General features: G+C 22.0%; 5 protein-coding genes across 5 annotated transcripts; 3 read left to right on the forward strand and 2 right to left on the reverse strand.

Annotated features, from left to right (window-relative positions):
* Positions 1 to 573: 573 nt before the first annotated feature.
* Positions 574 to 2,507, forward strand: PY17X_0102000 (reticulocyte binding protein, putative; the record flags this gene model as incomplete). Its single annotated transcript, XM_721643.2, has 2 exons — positions 574 to 628; positions 727 to 2,507. 2 exons carry the CDS (start codon positions 574 to 576, stop codon positions 2,505 to 2,507), a joined length of 1,836 nt encoding a protein of 611 aa, XP_726736.2.
* Positions 2,508 to 3,814: 1,307 nt separating this feature from the next.
* Positions 3,815 to 5,242, reverse strand: PY17X_0102100 (PIR protein; the record flags this gene model as incomplete). The annotated part of the gene is made up of 3 exons (XM_022957792.1): positions 3,815 to 3,889; positions 4,067 to 5,038; positions 5,234 to 5,242. The coding sequence occupies 3 exons, from the start codon at positions 5,240 to 5,242 to the stop codon at positions 3,815 to 3,817; spliced, it is 1,056 nt and encodes a 351-aa protein (XP_022811218.1).
* A 1,382-nt stretch (positions 5,243 to 6,624) lies between these two features.
* Positions 6,625 to 7,128, forward strand: PY17X_0102200 (schizont membrane associated cytoadherence protein, putative; the record flags this gene model as incomplete). Its single annotated transcript, XM_721616.1, has 1 exon — positions 6,625 to 7,128. One exon carries the CDS (start codon positions 6,625 to 6,627, stop codon positions 7,126 to 7,128), a length of 504 nt encoding a protein of 167 aa, XP_726709.1.
* Positions 7,129 to 9,247: 2,119 nt separating this feature from the next.
* Positions 9,248 to 10,553, forward strand: PY17X_0102300 (Plasmodium exported protein, unknown function; the record flags this gene model as incomplete). Its single annotated transcript, XM_720459.1, has 2 exons — positions 9,248 to 9,325; positions 9,525 to 10,553. 2 exons carry the CDS (start codon positions 9,248 to 9,250, stop codon positions 10,551 to 10,553), a joined length of 1,107 nt encoding a protein of 368 aa, XP_725552.1.
* Positions 10,554 to 11,613: 1,060 nt separating this feature from the next.
* On the reverse strand, positions 11,614 to 15,837 carry PY17X_0102400 (erythrocyte membrane protein; the record flags this gene model as incomplete). Its single annotated transcript, XM_725048.2, has 1 exon — positions 11,614 to 15,837. One exon carries the CDS (start codon positions 15,835 to 15,837, stop codon positions 11,614 to 11,616), a length of 4,224 nt encoding a protein of 1,407 aa, XP_730141.2.
* Between the last annotated feature and the right edge of the window lie 4,091 nt (positions 15,838 to 19,928).

Raw genomic sequence — 19,928 nt, forward strand, 5'->3', positions numbered from 1 at the left:
GACTGTATTAAAGTTATTTAACTAATTTTTTTCGGTTGTGCATTATAGTTTCCGTTTGTTACTATATGCGCATATAAATTTCGTGGTTTATCTATATTTATAAATTGGGCAACTATGTTTCAATTAAATTTTTTTTTCTTTCATAAATTCAATATATTTGATTTTTATTTGCTACTACCTTGATCCTTATAATATTTTTTTTGTTTTTTATAAATTACGATAATTACAATTATAAGATAACTAATTTTTTTATTTGACAATATATTTACAACAAATATAAATAATCACGTTAAGCTTTTGGACTACTATTTTATATATATAAATAATTTAGGTTTTTTTTTGTATTTGATTTTTATATTTGCACTATAATTTAGAACAATTCTAAACATAATATAGATGCAATATTCAATCTACACACATATAAGCTTAAATTTATATTTCGTATATATAACAGTTTCTTTTGAATAAAAAAACACATAATATAAAAATTGGAAAATCAAATTTCATTCAAAAACGCAATTAAAATTAGATTATTGTCAGTGAACAAACAAATTTATTTATTTCATTTAAAATATGGGGAAATGTGTATATTTAAAACCAATATTTATTGTTCTATTAATCTCTACAGGTAATAATAATTATATTTGTAGTATATTCAGCCATAAAAGTATATATTTTTTTTCTATGTAAATATTTTTTAAATTTTATTTCGCCATTTCTATATAGGTATAATATATAGGAAAAATGTCTGGTCATATGCCCATAAAAATGATTTAGAAACAACTCCTTTTTTATTTGACGATAATATAAGTCTAAATGCAAACTCAAAAAATCATCAAACAAATGAAACAAATTTAAACAATCCACCAATTTTAGATGAAAAGTTCCATGATATCGAAAATAAAAGTATAAATCAAAATGATAGTAATACAAATAATTCATCATATAATAACCACATGTCAGAAACTGTTCCAAATCATATAAACGATTTAAATAATGACAAAAATAAAGATAAACAGTTAATTAATACTACGATTTCTTTTATTGATCGTCCAAATACATTTATGTTAGATGACAATATACTAAATAACATAGATATCATATATGATGGAGACAGCAAAATGTCGTTATATAATTATTATAAACCAATACACTATTCTATTCTGTTGAATCATCTTCTATATCAATTTACATTTTTTAATGGTCATATAAAATATATATGGGAATTATATGATAAAGTTAAAAAAAAAATTATAAATGTAAAAGAAGAGTGTGTAGATAAGAGGAAAAAATTAGCACAAAAAATAGACCAATTACAGGACGTCGTTTATAATTATGAAAATAAATCATATCAAAATGATTATAACAGCTTAAAACCAATAACAACTGAATTTATTCGTTGTATGAATGATAAATTCAAATCAGTTTCCTACAGTATCTCCCAAATGAGTAACTACGCTGATTACGTATATAAGTATGGAAAATTGGGGCATCATCATTACATGAACGATAATTATTTAATTCGTCATAAAATAGTTACAACACAATTTGAAAATAAACTACATCAAATTAAAAAGTCAGATATTCTGAAATCAGGTAACTATGTGAAATTCATAGATAAAGTAATAGATATTGCAAAAAAAGACGAAGAATTAAAGAATGTTATAGATACACTTAATTTCATTAAAAAATACATTGAAGATATAACAAAAAAATTTAAATTTTACTTAAACAAATGCAATGGGGCACAAAGTCAATTAATTGAAATTGAAATGAAAGCTAAAAAAAATAAATATACTAGATATGAAGTCATAAATAAAATACAATCTTTAGCAAATGTTTATGGTCATTTTAATGTAAATTATGAAAATATGATTGATCTAGAAACTGTATATAATAATAAAATTCAAGCATTTAAAAATGTTCTTAATTTTATACCACATATTTTAATTGGAAAAGTAGATACATGTACAAACCATGTGGTTCCAAACGATAATTATGATTTCAAAATAATAAAGCCTATATCTATATTAAATAAATTAGAAGATGTTTTTTTTCAAGCATTTGGTTTTAATTTCAGTGAAAAATATGACAGTGAAACTTTAAAAACATCTAATAGTGAAATTAACCATATAATATCAGAAACAATAAATAGTATGAAAACGTTAAGGGATTTAATTAAAGACATGAAAGATACATATAAAACAGATAATACAAGACAGCATATCGAAAATACAATTAAACAACTAACTATTAATGTGGATTTAAATCAAGAAGAAAATGGATTTACAAAAGCAATAGACGAAGCTAAAAAATGGAGATCTTTAAAAATCGCTACTAAAAAAATATTAGACGAAGAATTTAAAACTGTTCTTAGTTTGGAAGCGAAAATTAAAGATTTATGCAAACAATTTACAGATAAACTTAAGAATTTACAATATATGAAAGAATATAAAGACGTGCTAATAAAAAAGTATATTATATTGGAAACTCCCACAAGTATTTAAATTTCAATATATTTATAGTTAAAGAAAATGCTATTAATTGACCATAAAAAACTGCACATAATACGTTCCTTTAATTAATAATAAAAAATAATAAACCAATAGTATTAGATTTGATATAATTTAAAATCTCTTAAGTTCCATGTAAATGTAATAAAAAATTAATTTAAGCTCATATCAAATTGTATGAAACAACGCATATACGTGGGGAATTAAAGATTTAACAAATGTATCAAATAATCTTCAAAATATTCACATATAATTATTTCTACAAAAAATATGATTGCATGAATAACCATAAATTATAAAAATATAATGAAAAAGTATTCAAAATATAATTTTTGGGTACTATAGGTATTTTATATAAATAGTGATGAACTTTTAATCAAATAAAACATGTGTGTGATATAAATAAAATCAGCATTTAACTAAATATTAAAGTTCTATATTAATTGAAAAATAAAGATTTTGTTAAAAAAACTATAGAAATAAACATGTTTCAACTTATATATTTATCATTTATATTCCACACCAAATATGTGTCGAACTCCTAAATAAATTAATTTACTTGTTACTAACATTTCCGTTTTTACTTTTTAAATTGTATAGCATTACGAATTTGGCTATTATTCATTTACCAGCAAAACTTGCTTATATATTTTTTAATTTTTTAATTTTTTAATTTATTAAAAAAAAACTTATGAGTTTATATGATTAACATTGTATGTGTTAAAAGAAAACAAAAACAAAAACATATAATATATATATATTATATTATATATATGTGCATATATGAAATGCAACAAATATGTATAGTTTAAATATATTTAATACACCTTTTGGTCGTGAGTAGATTACATTAGTCAAAAAATAAAGCATAAATGTTACTACTCAAATAAAATACCAAATTAAAATGAATTTATTGATTTTACAAATATAGCATAAAATAATCAATGAGCAATTCTATGAAACTAATTACTTTTAATAATCATCTTTTCTTATTAAAATAAAGATAATAACTGGTTACATTTTAATTAGTTTCACTAAAATGGCAACATTTGATTATTGTATGAACCACAAAGCTTATCAAATGTATAAATATTCGGTTCATTTTTAGCGTAAATGGTCTCTTAACGTTTCATATCTTTGCAATACCAGCGTACCATTCCGATTTGTCTCTCTTTTATAGTTGTATAATAATCTGTAATATTAGGATTGATGACCATGATATGACATTAAATATGATTATTATTCTCTGACCATAATTATAAATTAAAAACTCTTATAAATACCCTTTAATATGTTAAATACTATAAGGGTATTTCTGCCTGTGTGTTTTGGCTCCTATTTTGTACATTGGATGTGGATTTTACAATCTTAGAAATCTATAAAGGTAATAAAACAATAAATAAATTATTTACAATGAATAAAATGATAAAGCATAATTAGTGCTTTTATTTGATAACCACAAATAATCAAATATATAATGTATATGTATGATATTTCTAATATTCCTATAATATATCTCCTATTTTCACAGGGATGCAAATATATTTTTTTACTTTGTATACTCCAAAACAGGTTATTAGGATTCCAGAAAATAATACAATTAATAATATTATATCATTATAGTTATTGATATATATTTCGCTAATTGTATTATATACTGATTTAAGAATATATATTAGATAAGCAAGAAAATCAGCTGGTTCTTGAATAGCAGTTTCAACTTCAGATAATGTTCTTCCTTTATTTTCTGTAATTCCATAAGATATAGTTTCTAATCCATTTCTAAGTTTTATTGTTGTTCGTACAGGCGCGTTATTTACATTTATGAATATATTTACAATGCTCTTATAGCATTGATTAAATAACTGTGCAAATGCAAGTCCAGTGACAGATAAATTGCATAATACACCTTTAGGGTTGTATTTTTCATAATCTCGAATGTATTTATTACATAGATTTTCCTCGTCTATTGTACATACTGTATTCCATTCATAATAAGCTGGAATTGCAGATCGTAAATAATCAATATATACATTACAAGCTTTATTAGTATCTTCTATAGCCGCAGATTTAATAGTCTCAAAATTTTCAACATAATCAGCTAAATATTTAATTTCTTTTAAATAGTTTATATCTACTAATGTATTATCTGGTTGACATATATCTTTATTACCATTAAATTTATCAGCATTCATATTCTCCCAGCTATTTAAAAGTATGTCTAATGTTATAAAAAAACTTAAACTATTATCATTTAAACCTGAATTTTTATACACTTGTTCGTATAGCCAATAATTCAAATCATAACAATGCTTTCCATATAATTTATCACCATCACGATTTTCATTTAAAAATGTCACATTTCTCTGTAATTTATAAACAATCTCACGAACCCATTCTGACGGTTCAAATATTGGCTCTATTCTCTTCCAATATTTATTAGGCTTTTCTTTATCTTCGTCGGGTACATTTTCATTAAGTTTGTTGTAAAACTCATATGAAGGTAAATGCTCATATCTCTCCTCCTGGAAAGTTTAAAAGAAGAAAAGGTAATTCATTTTATATAAATCATAAAACTATATAGAACACAACATATGAAATAAAAAATATAATATAAATATAATACATTTTACAATAAATAAAAATGTATAATAAAATAACAGACAAAAAAGTACAAAGATTAAAAAACACATTATTTTATAAATCGATGTAAGTATTACTTCCTCCATTTATAAATAAAATTCCTTTGCTTAATTGTATATATATTTCTCAAAAAAAGTTATTACTAAGTTATTAAACTATAAACTATTTTAGTAACAAATAGTTATAGTATATTCGGCAAGTTAATATAAAATATTATTATTTTTTTTTAATATAGTACAAATAAAAATTTTAATAATAATAGTAATAATATTATAATAATAATTTATAGATATAAAAATTTATTATATAATAAAATGGGTAACAGAAGTACAATATTGTAAAGTATTATTAATAAAAGAAAAGAGGACAATTAAATTATATAGATAAAATTAATTACTAATGTATAATTCTTTAAAAAGTATAAAAATTAAAAAAGTTTACAGTTTATTCTTTAAATGCGTGTTTTTAATAGTAAAGCTTTCAAAAATAAACATTTACTTAATTAAATTCGTTATGTATATTATATATATATATATATAATATATATAATACTATAGATATATTATATACTACTAATAATTTATTTTGGGTATAATAACATATTTTATTAAAAGGAAAAAACAACATTATAAATATATCATTATTTTTCATTAAGCATTTTTATTATATATATTTTTTTAATTATATAATAGTGTTATTTTTTTTATGATGTTCCCTTTTAAAATAAATTAGTCCACGAATTTTATTATGTATATATTTAATAATGGCAGTATATATATAATAAATACCAAGGATAATATCTATATATTTCTATTTTCTAAAAGAGACATTTTAGATATAATATAAACTTATTTTATTGTAATTATTACATTTCACGTAAAAATATATAATTTTTTTGAGAAAATGTTAAATAAAATATTTATATGATATATTTATTTTAAACTTATTTATTAATTTTTTATTCAATTAGTCGATTTGTTACATTTATATATTGAACCCATTTTTAAAAAATATATTATTAAATAGCTTTAGAATTATAACGATTAATTTTTATAATAATAAAAAGTCACATTTATTTTTTTTCTGAATCGGTAAATAGTAGAATAAAAACGCAATCGTAAACGGTCCCAATATATTTTTTAAAGAATGTGTTACTAAATATTTAAATTACCCAAATTAAACAAATAAAAAATATAATAATATATATTATTTTTGATAGATTGACAATACATATTGTTCTTTTTTGGTGTAATACATTATATATGTAACATTTGTTAGTTTTAAAATAATAATTTAATATAATATACAACACATGCACCATTTTAAATGAATCTGGTATATATAATTATTTAGCATTTTATTTATTAATCGTTTATTATAAATAAACTATATATTATTATCTTTCGCATGCACGATTAAATCTTTTAACAAACAGCACACATAATATTGGCAACATTGTGAATATAAAATGAAATACTTAACGCATATATTTTTTTTTATTACACTTTTCCAATTTATAATTGATAAATACGATAACAATGGTAAATCATTGGACAAATTTTTAAATATAAGAAATGGGAGGTTTCTAGTAGAATATTATTATGATCCTAACACTGATCAATATAATGACAATCAATCAAAAAAAATAAATAAAATACATGCATATGAATCAAATGGTATTTCACAAAACAATACCGCGTTTCCAAATACTAGTAATACCCAAAACGCATCGCCAAGTTGTTATGCACTGTCTGCCCGCGACAAATATAAATACCATCACAATAATAAATATACTACCTCTGAAGAGTCCAATTTTTATAATAGTATGTTCATGAAAAAGCTAAGACGTAATTCTAAGATTCTTATGGGATCATCTGCAGCGGCCTTTTTTCTTGTCGATGATTTAGGAATTAGAGCTATTATATTTTTAATATTTTCTGCTGCCGCACTTGCTTATTTCACTTCCATATAAATTAAAAATAACAAGCACATATTTATATATTAAAAGAATAATAATTTTATTTTACTATTATTGAGTTAAATATGAAATTATACATATTTAACTAATAAACAATACGCAGTGCGTATTATAAATATAGCAATTGTTACAATATAATTTACATTATTAATATATTTTGATTATTTGTGAATGTTAATAATTAAGTTTTATTGATATGCTAAGTTATTTTATACGTGAGACAATGCGTTTATACATGTTTGTATTAATTATTATTATTAAATTTTATAATAAAATATAATAGGCTATATTTTGAAATATTTCCTATATAAATATATACATTTGTGAGCTTCATAATTTTAAATACATTTTTGTATTACTATTAAATGAATTTTTTTTTGTGAAAAAACATAAATAATATATAGTGATAATACACAAATGATTGCAACGTGAGGTGAAATGTCTTTTCATTTATGAATGCAACTTTTTAAGTATTTTTTTTTTTCAGTAAAAACGCGAATTTATAGAGAATATATTTTTTTTATTAATTCTTTCATCATTATTTGTATACTTTTATCTCCCCCAAAAATGTTAATAATACAACCCATGATAAGTTTATTCACATCAAAAAAATTGAATATATTTAAAAAAAAACGCTAAAAATAATTTCTTTTTTAAGCAAAGATATCATACAAAATATAATATATAATAAGATATATTTGCTGTACATTTTTGTCTTAAGTGCAAAAAATTTTACCCCGCCCAATTTTATTATATCGAATTATTGACTTACAGCTCAAATAAATATATTATATCAGTTTTTTGTTCCTATTAATTTAAAATTTTTGTTTATTTAAAAATGCATAAACAGTATTTAATTTGCATATCCATGGATTGCAATATTCTACAGATAAAATTTGTTTGCTTAATATATTATGAAACATAAAAAGGAAAAATATATAAGTTATAGAATAAACGTATATTTTTTTTAGAATATTAACATTTTTCTCCTTTTTAATATAACTAGAATATTATAACCGTGTACAAAATAAATTAAAGTAATAATAATCATTCACAATCCCATAGTTTGCAATACCAGGTCTTTTTTTTATTTTTTATTTCATGATTAATTTCAAATTTAATACAATTAATAATAATTATATGTAAATATATTAGTACTAAGACAATTATACAAGAATATACATATTAAATTATGCTAAACTAATATTATCGATTCGAATTTCATTTCTTTAATTATATTACTAGTAATAAATTAAGAATTAAACAAAAAATTTTGATTTAGTATTATTGTAACTATTAAATAATATAAACTAATAATAAATCATAAGTAAAAATTTGGTTATAATAAAAAAAAATGTAAGAAACAACCCTAACGAAAATAATTACGCGATTTAAATTAAATTTTTAATAAATTGTGTCATTTAAACATAATAAATCGTCACAAATCCCCTACAGTCTGATGATAAAAAAAAAATCATTTAGAAAGCACTATATATATATTATTCGCTATAAAATATAAGTTTAAAATATATAAATAATATTGTATTTCATAATATATATAGTGCATTTTATATTTGCAGGAATGTTCTAAAGAATACCATAAATCATAAAATACGTATATTGCTATTATTATCAAATTAATAAGCAATTAAAAATAAATAATAAATATTACTAAAATGCACGCGTTGCTTATTATATATATATATATATATATATATATATATATTAAGTTATATTGTAATATATAAACATATTATTAAAAAAATTTATATTTTTTATATCACGCATGCATCGCTGCACTTATCGCGATTTCTACTAGCTTCCTTCTTTATATAAATAGATATATATATTAGATATAAAATTATTCTATATTATTAAAGTTTATTACGTTTTATTAACAACGCTAAATATTTTTTTAATTTTAATAATTATTTCTAATAAAAACATTTAAAAAATAATTTAATAATAAATAATTTAATAATAAACAATTTAATATTAATTTGACAATACTAATCTATTTAAAAAAAATTAACATACTAAAAAACCCAACAAAAATAAATAATAATAATAATAATAAAATAATAATAATAATAATAATAATAACAGAACAAAAATGGCAAATTGTTCTCGAGTTTCTGGGAAGCTATTCCTTTTATCTATTATATTATTATTACCATATATTATTAATTATGTAATAAAAAATAAATAATAATACTTTAGTTATATATGCGTTTCATTAATATATATATTTTTTTATTTTACATATGTTTGTTGAATATATTATCAATATGTGTACACCATCCTATATTTACATTTATATTATAATGTGTTTTTTAATTATACCATAAAGATAATATTATTGTCACATTTTATATATACAAAATTTGTAGGCAAATAACAAGGGAAACAATCACAATGTATCATTTGCAACAAATAACGAATTAAAAAGATTATTAGCAGAACCAGCAAATGATCTCGAGGCCAATAACAACCCCCAATATGGTGCTGTCAATTATAAACCAGTTAATGCCGCCAATGCTAGCCCAGTTAATGCCGCCAATGCTAGCCCAGTTAATGCCGCCAATGCTAGCCCAGTTAATGCCGCCAATGCTAACCCAGTTAATGCTGCCGATGCTAACCCAGTTAATGCTGCCGATGCTAACCCAAATGATGATGCCGAATATGACCCAGATGAAGATTACTATTCTGATGCAGAATCTTTCCTTGGATCCGACTCAGAATATGAAATGTTTTCTGACCCAGAATCTAGCCTTGAATCCGAATCTGAATCCGAACCCGAATTTATTAATGAAGTCAGCCATGAAGAAAGACCTAAGTTCTTTAGAAAGTCAAAACAAAATAATGATGAATCACAAACAGAAGAGAATGATGTTGAATCCAACCAAGGAGCCGCAGGAGGAATGCCATTAAATAATTTATTCCAAGGTGTTAATCAAGACGAAATTCAAAAAATGTTTGCAACAATGCCATTCCATATATCAAATATCATAAATTTCAAAGGAATGCTAAACAACGATGTATCGAATGATGAAGAAGTCGATGAAGAAAAAAAGGCACATATGGATGCAAAAATAGGTAAAATCGGAAATATGTTAACCGAGTTTATATCAAAATTCAATTTAGGAGACTCTATACAACAAAATATGGATGAGATTATAGGCCTCACTCAAAATTGTGATTTGGACTCAGATCCTATGTCTTTCTTAAAATTTATAAGTGTTGCTACAACCTTAGCTAGTTCATTCGCTGACACATTCAAGGATGAAAATGGAAAACCTGATAAACGTAAAATGCAGGAACAAGGTAAATTAATGAGCGAACACATGCAACATATAATTAAAGAAGTAAGCAAACCATTGCCAGAAGCACAAACAAAAAACAAACCATCCAAAAATTAACAAAAATTAAACGCTTTTAATTATCCTTAAGATAACATTTAATAATAAATTTATTATCTTCATCATGATGTATATTTTATATATGAAATACATATCATAATACAGTTATATATATTCGAATCAAAACATTATATATATGCATTTTACGCATATATTATTTCTATTTATTTTGTTTCCAATATTTTTTTAATAGATGCAATTATATAATGTAATTTTAATTGTATGCATAAAGTTTGAGTTTTTAACTTTTGCGTGATTTCATGTCCATGCTTATTATTTTAAAATAACATAAGCTTTGGATTTATCGCTTCGAATAAGAAAAAGTATATAATACTTCTCTGTTAACTATAAATGTATGCGTAAATTTTGTACTTTAATTCGCAATCATTAAGTTTTGAAATATTACATATTAATAGTTTTGGTTTTTAACTTAAATATTTGTTTACATATATTATATAGAAAAACAAACTTACAAATTTGTTTTTATGATTCATTATTTGATCACCTTTTACTAAGGTATATACCAAATCCTTATTAAATCGCCCTTCTGTTTTTTGTGGCGAAATGTTAATATTATGCATGTTTTGGAATAATCAATATATAGATATAAATTTATATAGGGTAAATGTGTATAAAGAAAATAGGTCTAAGTTTAGGCATATTATTTAACTAATCATAAAACATATAAATTAACAAACAATTAAATTGAACCTAATATGCTTTTTTTTCACTTGTAAAATATATGTATAAAAAATTTACATGCATGCTTTATTTTTAGGCTTTAATCAATTTAACAATTACACAAATTAACAAAAAATGTACAAAAGTTGTATCATAATAATATGTATATATATACATACATACATAGACATACATACACCTAAGCATGAATATATCCCATTTTTTAAGTATGAGAAGGAAAAGAAAAAAAAATAATAATATAATGTTACTGATGTTATTCACAAACTTTAAAAAATATAAAAAAAGTGTATAAAAATTTTATATATTCCTTTTGTTTATATTTGTCTATCTTTTGTTTACATTTAATTTGGTTTTTATATTAGTCGTTTGCTTCAACCGAAGATATATAATTTTTTTCATATATATTATTAAATTTTTTTGAATTATCCCATTTATAATTACAAGGGTTAAGCGTATTATCTTTATTTGCATTTATTCCATATGTGATAATAACTTGTTTATATTTAATAATTTCTTCTCTTAAAACTTTTATTTGAGATATTAAATTTTTAATTTCATTTTTATAATGTTTACATTGCAAGCATGTGCTTCCATACAAATTATAATTTCCAAAAATATTGAAATAATTCGAAGAGTTATTAAGTACTCCGTATATTTCTGGTGTATATTTATCACTATTATTAAATGTTATTGTATCGCTTTTATTATTTTCATAAAAATTAGTGTTAACTGAATTTGTTATATCAAAGTTTTCATTTATGCTATTACATGATAAAAATATATTTAATAAATTATTTGTATAATCGCATGATTCATTAGTTTGCCCATTATTCGTAACATTTTCCTTAATTTCATCATTTTGTGTGTTGTTCTGACCACTATTATTGCCATTGCTAAAATTGTTGTTATTACTATTACTTGTTAATGTATTAAACAACTCATTATATGTATCGTCAGACGTGGCATCTATTTTAAAAATACTATCCATAGTTTTGTCTAATGTCCCATTTAATATGTCATTTAATGCATTGTTTAACGCACCAGTTAATGTATCATTTATTATTTCACTATTATTACTGCTGATATTTTCCATTAAATTATTTCTATTTATATCCTCTTTTATATCCGTAGAATTAGTATTATTGTTATTAATATTTCCAAGATGTACTGATTTATTTTCTACATTTATGGAGCTATTAATATCATTTATTATATAATTATTATAAATACCTCTATTACTATCCTCAATTGTTTCATTATTCGGTTTATTATATTCTATTGTTTTTAAAGCAAACAAATTATCTTTACTATTTATATAATTGATATCATTATATTTGTTATCACTACTATTTTTAATATTGTTCATTCCAATATTGTTGGCATTATTGAAAATATATTCTGTATTAACCCTTTTTGTTAAAATGCTATTTTCATCATATTTGTTTTCATTATTGCTAGTATAATCACAAAATGATTCCTTCATATGGCTACTCATATTTCTATCTACATTTTCATTTTTATTATCACCTCTATTTATCAATAAGTTTTGGTCATATTTAAAAAGGTTATTATTGTTTGGTGTATTCGAGCATAATACATCCGTATTGTTTTTACAACGTTCTGTAATATTGTTATCCCCTTTTTCATTCACAATAATGTTATTATTTTCTATATTATTCACATTTTCGATATCGACGATTATATTTTTTTTTTTATTTTCTAATTTTACCTTTTTGGATTCCTTTTCGTTATAATAACTGTTATATATTAAGCTTAAACCAGAATTCTCTACTATAATATTATCATCATTGTTTATATCATTTTCAAGTTCTCTTTTATCTATACTGTTACTAAATGCATTATTGTTATTCGTTTTCCTTTTATCAGCTTTCCCATTATTATTGATCAAATTGTCGTTCCCCTTACTTTTATCCAAACCTTTAATAGTATTATTCCATTCGCTACCGTTTATTATATTTTCTCCTAAAACGTCACTATATTTTCTATTTAGTTGTATAGACCCTGTATTGTCCTTATTATCAAATTTATTTTTTTCAATATTTTTTGTTTTATTTTTTTCCACATTCTTCTTATCAGTATTTTTATTATCAGCATCATCATTGTTGCTGCTAACAAAGTTTTCAGTAATATTTTTCTTTCCAACTTTGCTCATATTCTTATCACCATTAACGTTGATATTTTTCGAATATGCACCTTTTTTATTATTATTATTTTCATTATTTTTACATTTTACACTTTTATTTTTTTCATTTTCTAGGCACACATTTTCATTCACACTTACATTACCATTATTGTTTCCAATTTTGCTAACGGAACTTTGAATCTTTTTACTTCCACCTTTTTCGTATTGATCTTTTTCATTATTACTATTTTTCAAGTTTCGGTTTTCCTTTTTAGAGTTTTTTTTTTTATCATTTATATCAGTTTTTACTTCATTGCTGTTTATTGTGCTTGAATTTTTAGATTCTTCATCTCCGATATTGTTAGAAAACATTGATTCAGTATTATTACTACTGTTATTATTATTATTATTTGCACTATTTATTGCACCTTTTTTGTTTTTGTTTTTTTTCAGAGACTTATTTATACCTTTGTTGCTATTTCCAGATCCTAAAATATTACCTGTATTGATTCCTGCATCTCCTTTTATTTCCTTGTCTTCTGTCTCATTGTTTTCTTCTAACTCCTTTTCTATGCTTTTCATGTCGCCATTTGCATTTTCATTGCCTATATTTTCGTCTTCTTTTTTAATTTTCATCCCTTTTATGTGTTCTTTATCTTCACCAGAAAATATTAAATTGCTTATGTTATTTTTAATTGTGTCATCAAAATTGAAATTATCAAAAGTTTTGCAATTATCAAGGTTAGGAAAACCTTTTATATTATTATCGATAGTAATGCTAGTATTATTATTGTAGAATGTAGAAAAACCATCAGTATATGTAGTATTAGTAATATTACCACTACAGTCATTATCATTCTCATTATTTTTAATACCACCATTATCATTTTCATTATTATAATTATTAGTCGCAGTTCCATCACCAGTGGAAAAAACATTATTCCTAACAGCATTATTGTCATCATCAATGATCTCTAACATAGTAGGAAAGTTTACATAGTTTTCTGCCCCAGTTATATCATTTGAACTGTTTGAAAAAAAGGTGGAATTTATAAAATCAAAACTTTTATTAGAATTATTCATATCTGCTAGAAAATTGTCTCTGTAATTAGTTTCCAAGGTATTATATTTTTTATTTTTATTATCATCAATACCTTCTTGTATATTTGGTATATATTCGCATGTTTTATTATAATTTATACATTGAAAAATGTTATTTCTTTGATTGTTATAATTATTATTATTATTATTATTGGTATTTTGTAAATAGTTTATATCATTACTCAAACCCTTTGTGCTTTGTGAAAAAAAGGAATTCAGTGATTGTCCATTTGAACCATCTGCGGTATCTTTCCATTTAATTTTGTTCTTATTGCTATTATTATTATTATTATTGTTATTATTATTATTACTATTGTTGTTATTATCATAATCAGTAAAACAAAATTCAACAATTTTATACGCATTATTATCTAAAATATCATAATTTACTCCACATTCTGTTCCGTTATTGCTATTATAACTTAAAGTTTCGTCACAATAAATGTTACTTTTATTTATATTATTTTCATTTATGTTATGCATGTTTTTGTCTAAGTTCACAATTTCAATTTCATTAATTTGATTAAGCCACCACATGTTACTATTTTTATTATCGTTATTATTTTTTATATGTTTTTTATTCCCCTTTATTCCTTTATTCCATGTATTATTAAATATAGAACTTGAATATTGAAACAATGCAGAATTCATAGATTTACATAAAAGGTTATTTATATTGCTCAATTTGCTGGTATTTCCAATGCTACCACTTTCCATAATGTTACTTCCAATGTTTGTGTTTCCAGTTTGTCCAATACTGCCGATAGTCCCTATACTCCCCATATTTCCTATGTCGACACTTTCCATGTTAGGAATTCCAGAATTATTATTATTCATACTAGGCCATGTAGTGTGAAAGGATGCACTTTTATTCAAAAATAAGTTATTTTTATTCGTACCATAATTAAAATGTGGCATACGAATTTTTAATATACTTTCTACTTTTCTTCGAATTTCTTTATCATTTTTATTATGTTGTGTTAAAATACTATCGATATTATTCCTCCATTTATCCCATTTTTTTTCCCAAATAGTCCAATTCAAATGAGCTTCATTTTTATCATTTGAATCATGATAAAAAGCGCATTTTTGAAAATAATCACATGCCCCATCTTTAGCCATTTGGCAAGCTTGTGTTTTATAAACTATTGGGTGAAATATTTTCTCTAATTTTGTATGGGCTAATGGGCAATATGCATCGTCACATTTTTTCATACGAGGACAATCAACTGGCAAATAAAAATATTCATTTGTTTCTCTTCTATCAAATTTATTTATTTCATATGGGTACTTTTTCAGCTTGTTAAAAGATTTTGTTACAGGGACACCGATACTCATTTTGTTTATTTTTTCTTTTCTTGTATCTTTTAATTCACGATCATAAACATAAAAAATTGTGAAATTAAATTATTGAAACTTTGTGATGTATGTAAAAAATTATTAAACAAGTTGTAATATATATGTATATAAAATGAAGGAAAACAAAAAAAAATAATAACACACAAAATAAATATGAAATATAAACATATAACCATAAATAATAATATAACAATACAACCATATAATAATGCCGTTACGTGGTGGCATAAGTTACACATGCATAAACCTTTTTAGTAACATAATAAATATAGGTAAGCCTCCTTTTTCCAATTATATTTTATTTTATACATGATAGAAAATATAAAAGAAAAATAAATATATACTAACTCCAATAATATTAATTATTATAATCAAGAAGGGGGGATATATATTTTTGGGAATATTCAATGTATCTACCTATTTTTGTTTAGAATTATATGTAAATATGAATAAAGTTATACAAAAAAATGAATATCAAAATTAAAACAGCATCAAAAATATAGAAAATGAATGTATATATATGCATCTATACGTATATGCAACGCAAGTATACAAACATGAGTTATAGATGTATTGATATGCGTATGATGGAAAAAAATATTTATATAGTACAATAAAAAATGTACGTATATATGTGAAAAAATCAAAAAGAATATATCAGAGGATACCTTGAGATAATGCCTCATAAATATAATATGTTATATGAATTGCTACACATACAAAATATATCTTATTTTACATATAAATTACATTTATTTATTTTCCTTTTCCTTTTTTTGACACAAAAAAATATATGCAAATAATTATATATGGCTCTATACTTTAATGTTAATGAAATGATAACCATATTAAGATATACACACATATAAAGAAGAAATATGTCGTAATATAATCAAACGCTATATACTAAAATTAAATAATATATGAAATAATACGAAAGAAACACTATTATAAATAATGTAAAGTGTTAATTAATAATTATACATAAATAGATATACATATTCATTTTACTACACTCAACAAACGCTAATCAAAATACTAAAAATACATAATATTATTTACTAATAAAAAAGAAAGGATAAAATATTTAATTTAATTTAATTTATGGAGAAGTAAGAATAAATAAAAATGTTAGCTTTATTTATCCATTCACAATCATAAAGAATAATATTATAAATATACACACATATAAATATATGCGTGCATACATACATATATAACAATTTTAATGCATAAACAGTGGATATATATAAAGAATAACAGTATATAGTATTATATATTACCAATAAAAGCTGAGGAGAAAAAAATATAAAATTGTACAAATATTTATGTCTTATATATTAAATACAAAGAAATATAATAATATATTATATTTAAAATCTATAAACCTAAACACAATAAGACATACTTGCGCATTAAGAAAACTAATTAAAATATTTATAAAGAAAAAAATATATATATTTATTATATATTATACGAACTTTTTTTATATATATTTTTGCTACATATTTGTATAGAGCTTTACAAAAAATATATACATTCCTTTTATTTTATTATTATTTTTTAATTATGCTTATAAAACAATCGTGATATTATATTTTCACACGTATGTACATATATTTCAAGATCCATAGTTCAATCTACACACATCTATGTATACTGGAACAAATGAAAAAAATTATGCACATATACACAAACAATGCACGAATATACAAATCCTATGAATATGTTAAATATATATATATATGTATTATATGCATCTATGAAACAAACAGTTGCACATACTGTCATAATACAAAAATCAAACTATATAATTGTACATATTTTTTATCATATGTAGAACCTCGATATCTAAATATCTGCATCTATTGAATACACCTTTTAAAGTATAATGTAGTATACAAAGAATCATCAAAAGTAAAAATAATGTAATGATAATAAAAACAACAAGAGTTCTATGTCCTATATTATTATGTATCCCTGTAATAAGATATGGAATAAAATGATGTTGGAAAAAATTTTTAACTTTTTCTTAATGTATAATTAAAAATAAAAAATATACGAACACTATATATCTACATATATATTCATGCATTCATATACATTTATTTGGGCATATGCTTATGTATACAAGGATACGCATATATCTTATGTAATCAAATCAAAACGAATTTTCTACGTTTTATTTTTAACAAAACTAGATTAAACTGTTACAATATAATTAAAATCAATATATATACACGAAAATAACCTCCAATGTATAATGTATAACTTTGATTGCATGAAATAATTAATTTATGTATAACACAACATAGTTATTCTTACACGATTACAAAAACGTCTACAAAAAAAAGAAAAGAAATATAAAACACATATTAATATATATCACCAAACTAACAAAAATAAAATGCATATTTAATATGTTTTAAATAAAATAATATTAATCATAATATCAATGTATTTATGTAAATGTACAAATCACTTTGTGAAATAAAAATGAATAAATAAATTATAAAGTAAAGCTTACTAAAGAAAGAGTAAGAAACAAAACAAAAGTAAAAAGTATATTTATAATTATTATAAAAAAAATTCAAATAATAAATGTAATATATAGCATTATGTGATTATTTTGTCGCATATGTTTTATTGAAAAAAATACATATTTTATTAATATGTCAAATTAAATGACATATAGTATATCTTTAAAAAATATTAAAATGTATAAACAAAAATATCGTAATACAATGGTTTACAATGTATATGGTCTTTTAAAACTTAAAAAAAAAAATTTTGGGGGGTGTTCATACACTTAATGTTTTTCACCCCACTAAATGCATCAACTGTATGTATACTGACAGAGTTAATTTTATACATTTATCGTAACTCCATTTTTTTTATTAAAAAATACATATATTCGCGGATTGATGCATGCGTATGATCATTTATCCATTTTTTATAACATTCAATACATCTAATTTTCGGTCATTCTTATAATTTATTTTTAATTTTAACTTCAAATATGGTATATAGACAAAATTATGCATATAATACTCAATTTTTTAAACTTATACAATATTAATATGCAAACTATGAAAAATTTTAATATTAAAATTATATAAACTTCTTAAGTAACAACGAGTAAAAAAATTGCTATATATATAATTTTTTTTTTTTCACGTACAAATGCAATTTAGTAATATGCTTATAATAATGAGAAAATACTGTAGCAATTTATTGTATATTTATAGCCCTCCTACAACATTTTATATATAACCTGTTTTTTCCCGAACATGGGGAGTACACATGTAAATAAAATAATAAATAATTATAATACATAAGTCCTATCAAATTCCAAGTATACACATAAACTTGCCTTTTTTTCATTCATGTAACTTTGAATAAACACAACATAAAGAATATGTTTAAATCTTAAGATAGTCATTCAAAACTTTATAAAATGATATTATAATAAAAAATCTAGCCTTTTAATTTTAATATTATTTCATAGTATATTACTAAAATCGGGGGAAAGTGTATATATGCAAATTACATATATATATGCAACCAAGTTCCTATATTTTCTTGTGAATGCAAAAATAATGACATATATACAGTTTTAATAAGCGTATTATTCAAATATTATCTATATATCATAATTATGATATACAATTGTTTTGTATTTAGGAATAAAATTTAACAATTTAATACATTGGGCCAAAATATATGAAATAAAAAATTCTTTATTCCCATATTCACAGGTCCGTCGCCATAAGAAAAAGCTATATTTTATTTTTTTTATTTTTTCTTTACATAAGTAAAATTATGTATTTAATGAAATATATAATTACATTTACTTAAAAATCATGGCTATTAATTTATCATCATATATATAGTTGTAATATTATATACAAAAAAAAAGAAAAAAATATACAATCGCTCCCTTTTTTTTTACGTAAAATAATTATAGTATAACTCGAAAAAACGACTATAATATTAAAATAGCATATATCATATAAAGTATCGCTAATTATTTTATATTAAAAAAAATAATAAATAAATAAAAAATATAT

The sequence above is a fragment of the Plasmodium yoelii genome (assembly GCF_900002385.2).
Source record: "Plasmodium yoelii strain 17X genome assembly, chromosome: 1".
NCBI lineage: Eukaryota > Apicomplexa > Aconoidasida > Haemosporida > Plasmodiidae > Plasmodium > Plasmodium yoelii.